At 32.4% G+C, this 14,741-nt stretch overlaps 1 protein-coding gene across 1 annotated transcript; it reads right to left on the reverse strand.

Annotated features, from left to right (window-relative positions):
• On the reverse strand, positions 1-11,097 carry LOC134697879 (uncharacterized). Its single transcript, XM_063560165.1, has 4 exons — positions 11,011-11,097; positions 5,499-6,370; positions 960-1,011; positions 1-425 (listed from the first exon to the last, which is right to left on the reverse strand). Exons 1-4 carry the CDS (start codon positions 11,015-11,017, stop codon positions 1-3), a joined length of 1,356 nt encoding a protein of 451 aa, XP_063416235.1. The 5' UTR covers positions 11,018-11,097.
• Positions 11,098-14,741: the final 3,644 nt, after the last annotated feature.

Consider the following 14,741-nt stretch of genomic DNA (forward strand, 5'->3'; position numbering starts at 1 on the left):
TTAATCTTCCTTGCTTGATGTCAGGCGAGAACCTAAACAAAGTTTATCGGGTGAACATTTTAGTAACGAGTACTGAAGGATGGTAATAGCTACACTGTACTGGTTTCTCTTATAGAACTGTGGGTAACCTGTTTTCGTAGCTTCCGTTGCCATTGTAAAATACGTCATATTAGGTTTAAAAATAATATTTAATTCTTCAACGACCTCAAAGCAATTCATTATTGACATAATATCTACAACGCTATCTTTCAGGTCAAGTCCCTCTCCAAAACTGCCACTAGTAATTGTTGTCCAACATTGATCGCATGTTAAGTTGTCTCTCATGGAGTTCATCATTCTGAAATATTTAACATGCTCCTCTGTTCCAACAATGTTCTGGCATATATACCCATACAGAGCTAGTGATTCGTTTACTGTTGCTGATTCTGTAAAACATATGTAATCAATTCGCCGTTTCAGAATCTAATGAATTCTGGGTAATATTTTCAAAAGCGTTCACCAAAGTGTTTTGATTGGTTTAAAATGTTATTAACGATGGAAATTCAACCAATGACGTAACGTTATTTTCACTTTGGGGTACGAACAATGAAATTACCCATGATGCTTTAGATTCTGAAACGGCTAATCATAAGAGTGACATAGACCAAATGCTACATCTCCTTGTCAGACGTCATGACATATAGTAAGTACGCTGACCTCAAACATCACAGTAGATACACTGAATATCGCAGAATAATAATTTTTATTTTTATTTTATTGTTATACTAACTTTTTCCGTAAATTAAAACATATTTACTTGATAAACAAAAAGAAATGCATTTTAGTTATTGTAATGTTTACGTTTATCTTCACAGAGGAATAACAAGATATATATATATATATATAACTAATGAGTTGCTCTCGTAAAGAAAACATCTCACCATACACATTAAAACATATTCTGAATAGAAAATAATTACCTGCCATTTTGTTGATGTCTGCCAAATCGATGTTAACTTCGATCGTGGAAGTCTTTAAATATGTATTTTAAAAGAGAACTTTATCTTACAATGAATGTTATTGATTTTGTTAAGATCTGCTGTTCCATATATGTCATGCTTACAAACTACGGCTTTATCAATAATAATAAATCATCAAACTGTAATATATCGCATCGAACTGTTAAATATCTCATCGAACTATACGATGACCCATCGAACAAGAGATAAATAGAACTAAGAATGGAAATGGGGAAGGTTTCAAAGACACAACAACCCTACCAATACCGGACAACAGAATACAACACATACAGTAAAGTCTGCTTAATATCTTAAATTAAATGAGGGTCGGTTTGAAAAAAAAATACGATAAAGTAATGATATCAGCTTCCAAATGGTGTATATTTTGCCTCTTTTGTGTGAACTTTCCATTTCATAGCAACATTCAATCAGCGCATGCATACAGTTTATTTATCTCCAAATTGCTACGATTATCCCAAACTTTTAATTTTCTATCATTGTTTACTTAATAAAGTGTTGCTTCTTTCTCACAAGGAAGCTATTAACCTAAGTGTTCCAAATGATGAAGTTGAAATCATTTAATCATCACGAATTAGTTGATTGCTATACAATATCCGTTTCAAAGATGATAGCGTATATGTGTCTTATGTTGTAACTACCATCCCGCTCCCCTACCACGAATGTAACCTACCGCCTTATTACATGGTTTGTTATCACTTGAGCGACACGACGGGTGCCACACTTTGAGCAGGATCTCCGTAATCTCCCGGTGCACCCTAGATCACCACAGTGATTGATTGACTTTGAATTGTATAGTCTGTTTCTTTCTATGATGTGTTTGTTTGTTTACGATTCTTGATTTTGAATTTCCCTCTGGTATATTTCGTCCCTTTTTTAACCATTTAATATTGTTATGCAATAAAATATTCCATGTATTTAAACCTTTTATGAGAACTTCTAGGCACAAGTTAGGTATATCATAAATTAACTGCGTATCCAATTTGTTCTTGGTTTATTGGGTGTGTTTATGTATTCATTTAGACCTCAAATTGTTTGAGTAAAGATCAAATCTTACTAAACTTTTAATGTACATAAACTTTTAAATGCACTTAAACTTTCAAATGTACATATGGTCTAATGATCTGCTACAGTGTCGTACATCAACAGTTACTATGAAAATTACAGATACATTTAAACTTAATATTTTCCAAGCTTTTTCAAATGCGAAAAAAAAATGTTTGAGACCTTGAGAGGGAAATACTTAATTTTTGTATTTATTTCTAACATTCCGAGTACATAATTATCCATATAATAAGTTAGGGGGCTCGCGGGTATAAATAACTGTTTTTCAATATAGGATTTCGCTATTTTGTTCTATAATCTATAAATAAACTTAATCCTATACCAAATGGAAACATAAAATAAAAGTATGGGGCCACAGTTCAGTTAAGCTTTCAATCTGCCTTCGAAAGCAGCATGCATTTTTGTTAACTAAAGTTCCTTTTTTCTGTTGAACTTATAGAAGAAAAAGTATAATCGAAATAAAAAAAAAAAGAATTTAGTTACAGAAATCGCTTAAACTTTGCAATAGTTTAGTTTAAGTAAAGTTTAATTGAGCAATATAACAACACATATAGTTATCAATAGTTCTTTCAACTTTAGTGCAAACATATGGCATTTTGTCACCAAAGGGATATACCTTGGAGCTTTTTCAATGGTATACACATTTTAAAAGTCATCTAGGGCCAAAACGAATTGACCTTTTTTTGATAAATTTTTGTACCATATCAAAAAGTAAGAACTGATCAGTGTAATAAATAAAATTCGCAATGAAAAAAAATAATGTTTTATTTATTGCTGATTTTTTTTTACCATCAAGCTTAAGCTTTCTCAAGGTAATGATTTGATTGCTTCTTTAAAATAAAACATAAACAACATCTATCTAGCTGTATGGATAATGTACAAAACATTGCTTTTATACTTTGTTAATATGCATTTTTTAATGTAAGAATCTTGACGATATTCCTATTTATGTTTTCTCTCACAACATGTCAATTCTCTTTTTTCTTGTGGGTAGAGACAGGTAAACTGTCAGTTTAATCTTTTTGTTAATGTCTTGGTATTGTTCAACCCTAGACTGATTTCAAATGCAATAAAATTTATTTTCTATAAATTTGTTGATTGGATAATAATGTTTATTATGACTTAACTTAATGTGCATGATTTACTTTTCATAATAAATTATATCATTCGAAACACTTTCTACATTTAGGCAACCCTCTATTATGCTATTTTACTTCCTTTTTTAATATTCCCTTCAGAGTGGTTTGATTTAATCACATTGTACATGTTCTCTATAGTCGAAACGAAGTAATTCCATACACACTCACAATGATCATTCAATGGATACTTGAATTTAGGTTATTTATCAAATATACGACACATGGGTAAACGATACCAATATTATATTTATCAATATTATTGTAGGACTACATGTCGTTCTGTTTTAATATAAAAAATAAATATAATAAGACAATCTTTAATTTTCAATCCTACTGTTATATGTTTACATATTTTTAGTGTATTTATCATAATGATACATAATTGAAAAGGGATATACAAATCGAAAAATAACATAAAACTGATTTCAACTTTTAAAAGTTGTTGTTGTTCAAAATCTGTGTCGATAAATTTTTTTTATGTGAAACACTAATTTTAATTTTTAATTTTTAAATTTTTTAATTTTTCTAATTTTAATGTTTACCTGCCATTCGTGTTAATAGAAATGCATGTACTTACCTTTACAACGGGGAATCCTCAAGTATCGACTTTCGTTTGCATTTAAAGGTCACGTTAGTATATAAAATTAAATTTTGATAAATGTATGTTATTTTAGTTTATGCATATATCATGCACGTTTCGATACTGAATAAACAAGTTATATTTAAGTACTAAATTCAGTGGTGGGTGCATTCGTTCGACGTCTACAGAACTAACCATTGACCTGAAATTTGCCAAAAAGTCGCATTCAAGTTAGCGTTTGATTGTTGTGTGTATTGATAAGTTTGCCTTATTTTTTGTACTGTTAATACGCAGATTATCAAAAGACATTTCATTCATTATGGTACATTTTCTTTAAAAAAAAATAACATGCAAACGAAGAGTAAAAATACATACACAAATGTTAAAAAACCAATCTTTTCTATAAACTGTCTTGCCATTTGTTGGTTGTTACTGATTCACACGTTTTACATTAACTCAAACGTGTCTACATGATAAAACAAGAATTTTATATACAGATATAGCTTAAACGAAAGAAAAAAACTTTAAAACGGATGATTGAAAATCCGCCATTTCAAGTATTCTGTCAGTACAATCTATACGTTAAAAACATTATTATAATGCCTTTCAACTAATCGATGACAATCTCTTGAATGAAGTATTTAAGCTTTGTTTTCCATCAAATTTTTTTGAAAGTTTGTATGCGTCTCTTGCGGAATCCATATCTCCTACCATTTGTAAGGATACGCCTAACATTTTGAAACATATTGCTACCTCAATGCGAAGTGATATGAAACATTCTCCCAGTATTGTCTTTTGTAAATTAATGATCGACTCGATGCATTGCCTATTGTTTTGAAGATTATAATGACAAAGAAAACACAGAAAGTGACCATATTGCACTGGTGGTATCAAATGATCACTCGTTTCTACGTCAATCTGTAATTCATTTGGTATAATATTAGAGTTCTGAGTAAATACCGCATAATCTAATAAAAGATTTTTCCACACATGAACAATATTCATCTTCCTAAACAATTGTAAACTTAACAATTCATTATTAATATCTGACAAATCCTTGAACTGGAATAGTTTGTCCGATGTGCATTTCGATAATGAGTGTTCTATGATGTCAAGAGCTTTTTGGTACTCTTTTGTTTTGTAGAAAAACGAGGCTAACATCAGCCACCCAGACACACAATCATGTCCCATTCCCCGGAGGAGAGTACTGACACACGCTGTGTATTGTCTATACATATTTTTATTGTCGTACTTATCATTAAATTGAACAAACTGTTCACTTTTATAACAAAATTTGGACAGATAGTACGAGTATAGGTATTTGATTTTGGAATTTTCTGATGACATAATAGCTTGTATCCCTGTTGCATAATAACAAGTTTCTAGTAAACAATCCACATTATGTATCATCGAAAACAATAAGTGTTTAACAGTGTCGACTTGTGAATAACTTAGTTCTCTACTTAAGTAAAATTGACATTTGAAGAAATTCGTTAATTGCTTTGATTGCATGATACAGAGCCAACCAACACTGTTAAGACTATGCAACTGATGTAAAAGATTTGTCTGTGCAAGTCCTTTTATCCTATTTTCAAATAAATTATTATCGGGGATAAAGAAATGCGGACAGCTGGAATATTCAACACAGTATATAAGTCTTTTAAAGCATCTCATAAAGCAGGATATCAAATTTTCTACCTTCCATATTGATGGTGGTAGTTCTTCAGATACCCAAAATACAATTGTTTTCAGGAAGTATGAACACAATAAGTCTGGGCTATTTTCTCTAATATTTTCTTCCGAAAGAAATTCTTTTTTGTTTATTACGTCTTTTAATATAATTTTCATGAGAGCATAACATAATAGTTGTGTATGTGTAAATGTATAAATAAGAAATTTTTCTGCAACGGAAAACGATATACGCCATTCTAAATCTTCTTTGATGGAACCTTTATCACCTATTGGAACAAAGAGAATTCCATGCTTAATTATAGCCTGTTTAACATCGTCTTCTGGCCATGAATTATTTGGTCTTCTAATCCAATGCTTTGCCTGTGTTATCCATGATTTACAACGTAAATAGTATGCTATATCATATTGTCCGCTTTCGTCATTTAAACACGGTCCATGAACAGTTGACCATACACAACCTGTAAACTTCCGTTTAAATTTGAAATTTGAAAAGTAGCATTCATCTCCGATCTCTTCACATTGTTCAAAGATATTTACAGGAGTACCATGATTAGTGTACACTAAACGCAACTGAGTGAAACCCGGCTTTGTATCTTCTGTTTCCATGATAAAATACGTTTTTTCGTGTTTGAAACGAATGTCTGTGTTTTCACAAACCTCAATATATCTAATGGTACGCATGATATCTAAATCACTTCCTTTCATCTCAATTCCCTCCCCTCGACTTCCGCTAGTGATTGTTGCAGTTTCTTGGTCGTATGACAAATTGTCTCTTATAGTGTTCAGCATTCTTACTGTTTTCACGTGCTCTTCTGTTCCAACAATATTCTGACACAAGTATCGATAAAGAGCTATTGATTCATTTTTTGTAGTTGATTCTGTAAATATAATCAATTTAATAAGAAAAACTCAATTACTGACGATAAATAGTGTAGGACGACAATTATAAAACGGTGAGATTTTTTTCAATAGAGTTTATATCAGAAACGGTAACAATATTCGAATTAAGTAAGACTGAATGTACGCGACATTTAGTCTGGCGTACTAAATTATAATCCTGGTACCTTTGATAACTATTAGGGAGAGCAAAATGACAAGGCATTATCAGACTACATTTCAGTGAAGTACAAATATATGCACTTAGTTGGAGCGTAGAAAATAAAATATCAAGGACTTTTAAAAAAAAATACATACAAATACCTCCTATAGAAATAATTATCAATTTAGATTTATTTAAAGTATTATGATACAGATTATGAATTACATTTATTTGATAACTGTATAATGACACTTAATGACACATCCATATGAATATGTAAAAGAGGGACGAAAGATACCAAAGGGACAGTCAAACTCGTAAATCTAAAACAAACTGACAACGTCATGGCTAAAAATGAAAAAGACAAATAGAAAAACAATAGTACACGTGACACAACATAGAAAACTAAATAATAAACAACACGAACCCCATCAAAAGCTAGGGGTGATCTCAGGTGCTCCGGAAGGGTAATCAGATCCTGCTCCACATGCGGCACCCGTCGTGTTGCTTATGTGATTACAAATCCGGTAAATAGTCTAATTCGGTAGGTCAAATTCATAAAAGGGAAGGGGATTGTAGTTACGACGTAAGGAACATATCATATATCATTTGTGAAACGGTTATTCCATAACGGTCAACCAACTCGTGATGGCGTCCGTAAAATTTACGAAGGGATGATTTCAACTTCACCATTTGGAACTCTTGGTGTAATAGCTTCCTTGTGAGCAGTAACCCTCTATCAAGAAATCATGATAGGAAATGCAAGCACGGGAATATCGTATCAATTGGGAGATATATACCCCGTATGCAGGTGCTGCTGGAATGTTGCTACTTAGAAATGGAAAGTTCACAATTGGAAAGCTGAATTCATCTCTTTTGTCGTAAAGTTTTGTCTTCAACCGACCCTCATTGTCAATTTCTAGATGTAAGTCAAGATATGAAGCCGACTGAACTGTATCTGTAGTATCTTTTATCTCCAATTCGATGGGATAGATGCGATCCAAATTTTGAATTGTTTAGTGAAAGAACGTCATCTATATAGCGGAAAGTAGAGTTAAAGGATATTGCTGACTTCTTATCTTTCTTCCTAAGAAGTTCCTGCATGAAGTCAGCCTCATAATAATAAAGAAACAAGTCAGCAATAGAGGGGCACAGTTTGTTCCCATTGGGATGCCGACAGTCTGTTGAACAAACACGTCCTCCGAACGTAACAAATATGTTGTCAATCAAGAAATCAAGCATCTTGATAATATCGGTTTCAGAGAATTTTTTGTTTGAATCAGAATGATTCTTTACAAAGTATGATTTATCCCTCCCTAAGACAAGATACTTGTATCTACGTTGGCCATTCTTATTTATGAAGCAAAGTAATACCAACTCTTTTAATTTGTCTTTTAGTTTGGAATGTGGAATACTTGTGTAAAGAGTAGAAAAGTCAAATGTTTTAATACTGTTACAAGATGAAAGAGAGTTAGATTGTATGTACTCTAAAAGATCTATGGAATTTTTAAGTATCCACATCTGATTCAGTTTCACAATAACTTTGAAGCCCGTCTTTGATTGCTGATAAAATGGATTTTAATAATTTAGAAAGGGGTTTCGTGGAGCACTTGGAAGACCCAGCAATATACCGTTGTTTGTAAGGACACTTATGTAGTTTAGGTATCCAATACAGTGATGGAAGATCCAGTTCTTCATCTTTGGTTGAAATACCAAAGGAACAAAGAACAGACCTATGATTATCCAGGATTTCCTCTTTGGTAAGTGTCGTGAGGGTATATGTTGGGTTTCCATGTGAATTGTTTATACCTAATTCGTTTATCAAGCAATTAATGTAATGAATTTTACAGATAAAAACGATGTTATTTGGGGCTTTGTCTGCGGGGACAACAACATATTCATCATGGAGGTCAGATAGGTGTTTAGCAACATTTGGAACTTTGAAGATTGACGTAGCATGGGCATTGATGGACCCATTCAGTTTCTTAATTCTGATTTGTATTAACGACCTCACTGCCTTAATCCATTCGGATAGAGTGTCTACGTCTTCCTTCTCGCGCTTAGCCCATTGCCTGGCATAATCCTCGACTGAATCCATCAAAATTTTAAAGTTGTGTTTCCAATTGATGGATTTAGGCTCACGATATTTCGGACCTTTCGATAACACGTTTCGTAGAGAAGTGTTATTAAGAATGTTAAGGTCACCGGTAATAACGTGGCCAGCAGGATTATATGTGAATTATGAAGTAGCACAAGTGCAATCAGGAGGTTTAGACTTGAAGTCGTCAATATCGAGATCCTGCAAAACGCGTTTGTAATTGAAAATTTTAGTTGCAATAGGTTTGGTATAGGTATAAGAAATTATTGGTACAGACTGGTCTTTGAAATAAGGAGGTATTTTCGATTGAACTAATTTATGATGAAGGATATTGCCTAGGTTGACGCCATCGAGACCTTTGTTGGCAAAGGAAAGATTTAGAAAAGATCTTTTCTCTTTTTCATCTTTTCCAATGCGAACTGGCTTGAAAAGTCTGTGACTAGCAATATCCGAAATTATAGCTTGTAGTTTGTATTGGTTTGAATGAGGGTTTGTAACAGTGGATTTCAAACATAAATTGAACAGAGAATGAAGTTTTGAAAGAGGAAATGAATAAAGTTTCGTGCGAATGTGATGAATACCTAACGGTTTTTGTATGCATGGCAGCAAGTCATAAATAGAGACATCATGCAGAGAGGGTGATGTATAATGACGATGGCCATGACTACGTCTACGTCGAGGAGTCGAGTTGAAAATATTCATCACATTCACCGAGTTACACGAAGGACTAGATAGAATACCTATACCATCAGTTTTGTCATTGCAGCCATACGGTGTTGCAGTTCCCAATTGTCTAATCCAGTAGTCTTCTTTTTGTCTACGGAGAGTCGTTGAAAGATTAGGATTGTTCGAGCTATGGTATATTTTTTTCAATAATTCGAACTGTCATAGAAACGATGAAATGATCGGGCTGATTAAAATGCTGGTATAGAATGTCGTTAGCATTGAGATTAATGTCTGATCTATGACCGCACATACGTTTGTTTAGCATTCCTTTCGTTTCACCGACGTATACCAAGCCGCAAAGGTTGCACTCTAATCCGTAGACGACATTTATCGATTTACAATTCAGATCATCGTAACTTCTGGTAAAATATGACTTCTTGGTCAAATTGCTAGTGAATTCAGCATCTGTAATTAAAATAGCACAAGTTTTGCAGCCTTTGGTCTCACATTTTCAAATGCGACAGTGTTGTACTGTGTCATCAAAAACCAAAATGTCTTTAAGGAGAACTGAACAAGGCTGTATATGTGTAATATTGCTGTTGTCACTAGGACGATGATCTGAATGAGTCGTGTTTGGGTTATTTGTCATGTCTGGTGATGAGGGGACACCTGCCGTATCAGACGACACCGTGTCCATGGTGACGTCTGTTTCGGACCTTTTTATACTGGGCGACGTCCGAGCCAGTTTCCTGTTAGTTCTTCGTAAGTTCATGCAATTGTAGTTTTGCTACTGGGCGGATGATGTCCTCGGGGACAAAATGTCCACCAGCAGAGACTTCGACCCAGTGGTAATAAAAGAGGGACGAAAGATACCAAAGGGACAGTCAAACTCGTAAATCTAAAACAAACTGACAACGCCATGGCTAAAAATGAAAAAGACAAACAGAAAAATAATAGTACACATGACACAACATAGAAAACTAAAGAATAAACAACACGAACCCCACCAAAAACTTTTATTTATATTGTCTTATATAGGAATTGAAAATTGTAAAAAATGACAACTAAATATAAAAAGCTACACTTTGCTGTATTCTAAGTTTAATTCGAAGTGTCAAAATTTTATACGAAATAGAGTTCAGAGGAATCTGTCATATAAATACGGATAACATCAACTATTCTGTACCATAAATTGGACATCCCTTTTTCTTAATCTTATATTCGTTTTTTTTTAGTAAGTTTCTTGAATAGTTTAGCCAATTTGAAATTACACATTTAAATTTATTCAATCTATATATTTGTTATTGATTGACCCACTTAGGTCAATGATATGTTCTTAGATGATGTTAGAAAATGTCTTAGCTTTAAATATAAAAAAGAAGATGAGGTGTGATTGCCAATGAGACAACTATCCACAAAAGACCAAAATGACGCAAACATTAACAATTATAGGTCACCGTACGGCGTTCAAAAATGAGCAAAGCCCATACCGTATATAGTCACCTATAAAAGGCCCCGATAAGACAATGTAAAACAATTCAAACGAGAAAACTAACGGCCTTATTTATGTAAAAAAATTAATACCGATTCGATAAACAGGCGCTGGTACTTCTGAGAAGGACATTGCAAATGTTGGATGTTTTCTTGATAATTTTATGTAAATCATTACGGCATTCATGTTTGAAACAGAAATTTATTATAGTATTAATTTTTACCTGCCATTGTGTTGTAGTTCTTCAATGTTCTATCAGGAACTTAACCGGGATTCCCCTAATTCAAATTTCGTTTGATTTAAAAGTAAAATGAACTAGATCTCTGAAATGAAAAGATTCAACAAACCGTGAATTTTGTATTCAAGTGGTGTGTATGGACGTAGTTTGTGTCCTTTATAATCATTTAAATGCATTTAATCTTAAAAGTATGACGACTGAAAAAAGCTATACAATAAATGTATTTAAAATTCAATTGGTAAACTTGTGATATTGTGCTATTCTAACTTTTATTTATATTGTCTTGTAGTTAGAATAAGGTCCTAACTAAATTCATGCATACTAACATTTTGTATTTCACTGTTTTAATCATTCTTACAAAAATATCAAAAAAATTGGAGGTGGGAAGGGGAGGGGCATGATAAATACAACAAGCTATAACTATCAATATTATCGGTTTCATTTGTGAATGCATGTATAAATAGCTAAATCAAATTCATTGATTTTACAACTATATTCCTTTACATACTTTTGTATGGCGTTCGTTATCACTGAACAAATATATATTTGTTTAGGGGCCAGCTGAAGGACGCCCGGGTGCGGGAATTTCTCGTTACATTGAAGACCTGTTGGTGACCTTCTGCTGTTGTTTTTTCTTTGGTCGGGTTGTTGTCTCTTTGATACATTCCCCATTTTCATTCTCAATTTTATTGTACACATCTACTTCCTATCATTTGCATAATCAAAATGACTAAAGTATCCCATGACATATACTGTTTATAGTGAACCTGTAGTATAACGTCTAATACACATATGAAAATTACGAAAACAAAATGAATTAAACTTGACTGCGTCGGGTCTAGAGTAAAACACTTAGTGTGACCACTGCAACTTGATTATCTCTACAGTAATTACCATTAATATTCTGTCACATATAACCATTTTATGTGTATGTCAATTAACGAACACCTTGAACTTTTCATGTATTAAAACTAAAAAACATGGAATGCATATAGTTTAGAACACTGAATAGATGTTAGTAACATTTTGAACAGAGATTAGAATCAAAGGTTGGTTATAATACTCCAAACGCTAAACGTGTAAGCTAAATCAATGACAATAAATAAACCGCGTTTTAATCAAAACTTACATTTGACCATTTTTAAAGTTTAATTATTTTCGCCATTTTTACTTTTCCAAATGAACAATGGAAATCAGGCTATGTTGAAGTAATAAGCTTACTCATAATGACATTGTCTAGTGAACAACGGAAGTAGATTCACTCTATTATGTAACCATGTGTCTACAACCTTTCTACCTAAGATATGACAGGCATATGCATATACAAGCAATTCAACTTAACTGTGTTGTAAACATGTAAGATATTTCGTTTCAAAATAACTAGCATTTCATAACAATGGCATATATTGATAGGGGATTAATAAAGGAACAAGCAAAACAAAATGTAGGTCAATGAGCTTATTTTCGAGATATCAGCCATTGTTATTTTGGTGGGAAAAGAAAAATTGGGGGCCAAAGAACAAAATTGTTTTAGGCATTCAAATAGATAAAAACAGATGATTCCGAAAATCTGACATACATTCTGAATTATGACAAGCGAACATCATTTAATAGTGTTTTTTTTTAATTTTCCAGGACACCTTGAATGTCATCAACTGTCATCCCTCATTTTAAAGATTTAGTACGGGTTAACAAAAAACTCTCCAGCAGTATTAACCATGACATGATTACAGGCGAATGAAAATACATAATCTGTGAATTTGTTCAAATGGAAATAAGACACTCGTAGTTTAAAGTAACAAATGAACAGTAAAGCGGAATATATCTACACGTAATTGTAAGTATCAATTTCGTATTTTACTTAAATTCATTTAAACGTTTTAGAATACAAAAGTCAATCATAAAGAACATTGGATTATCGTACCCCTAAGAACATACATTAATCATGGTCTAGTAAGATCTGTTACAGAATAAGGTTGTCAAATTTTAGAAAAACGCTTTCTACTTTTATATACTTTTTTACCGATATAAAAGCACTATAATATCCTCATTACCAATAATTCAATTGTAAAATTGACAGCAAAAACATTGATTTCATTTATCAATAAAAGCCTTTGTGATGAAAAAGTGTTACAATATAATAAAAAGTGTCTATCATCTTAATTGATGAACCCACATAAACAATTGACACCTTGTACTACTTTTGCATTAAACAAATCAGATTGAAGATTGCTAAAATGGTTTCGCAACCTTGCATGAATAACATATAGTAAGCGGTAGCCAGAGTAAAAATGTTTCAGAGGCTCTGAATTCTTATAATATAAAATATGCAATTTGCTTTTAAATAATAAAAATATAGGACTCTGATTAATAATAAAATCTAAAGTGTTCCACAATGTTATGGATACTGGGAAATAAGAATATTGATGAACCGACAAACGATTCACTGTAAAGAAACGAGTCGGAAATAAGAGGGGCAAAATTCGTTCCAATTAGAATGCCGATAGTCTGTTGACAAACACGTCCTTCGAACGTAACAAGTGTTTTCAATCAAGAAATCAAGCATCTTGATAATGTAAGTTTCAGAGAATTTTTCGTTTGAATTAGAGTGATCCTTTACAAAGTAGGATGTATCCCCTCCTAAGACAAGATACTTGTATCTACGTTAGCCGTTCTTTTTTTATGAAACAAAGCAATACAAACTCTTTCAATTTGTCTTTTAGTTTGGAATGTGGAATACTTGTGTATAGTGTAGAAAAGTCAAATGTTTTAATAACTGTCAATTGTATAATGATTGCAGAATTCCTTTCATTTCAAATAATAAAAAAAAACATTGTATCGATATTATAGTTCCGTTTAATGGTTTTCATATCAACCTGGATATTGGATGTCAGATGTCTGCTCTTTAGTCGGGTTGTTGTCTCTTTAAAAATATTTTCTATTTCCATTCTCAATTTAATTTTGACTTTTAATGTTAATAATAGAACGTAACAAATATGTTTTCAATCAAGAAATCAAGCATCTTGATAATGTAAGTTTCAGAGAATTTTTCGTTTGAATTAAAGTGATCCTTTACAAAGTAGGATGTATCCCCTCCTAAGACAAGATACTTGTAACTACGTTGGCCATTCTTTTTTTATGAAACAAAGCAATACAAACTCTTTCAATTTGTCTTTTAGTTTGGAATGTGGAATACTTGTGTAAAGTATAGAAAAGTCAAATGTTTTAATAATATTACAAGATGAAAGACAGTAAGATTGTATGTACTTTAAAAGATCTTTGGAATTTTTTTAGTATCCACATCTGATTCACGCAACCTCTAGAATAGGCAGTTTCACTATAACTTTGAAGGCCGTCTTTGTTTGCTGACAAACCATCGTATAAAGACCTTGTCAATTTTCTATATACGTTTGGTGTACGCCGGTCTATACGTCAATATGTGACGCAGGCATATAGTCGCATAGTTAAGTAAAGGATGTAAGCCGATAACAGTCAATTCTGTAAAAAAAAAAATGGACAGAATGGACTGTTAGAGGATAACATCTTACTTAAAACATAGCTTAATAAAACGTCCAAAAAGGTAAAACAAAATAAAAAGCAAACAAAGATTTATTTTCATCAAGGACGAAATATGTTTTGTGAATACATTTTCTTTACATTAAAGTATATCCTACATGATGGCACTTTAACACAACCGCTCAACTTAAAAAAGAAAT

The sequence above is a fragment of the Mytilus trossulus genome, chromosome 14, assembly GCF_036588685.1.
Source record: "Mytilus trossulus isolate FHL-02 chromosome 14, PNRI_Mtr1.1.1.hap1, whole genome shotgun sequence".
In the NCBI taxonomy this organism is placed as follows: Eukaryota; Metazoa; Mollusca; class Bivalvia; order Mytilida; family Mytilidae; genus Mytilus; species Mytilus trossulus.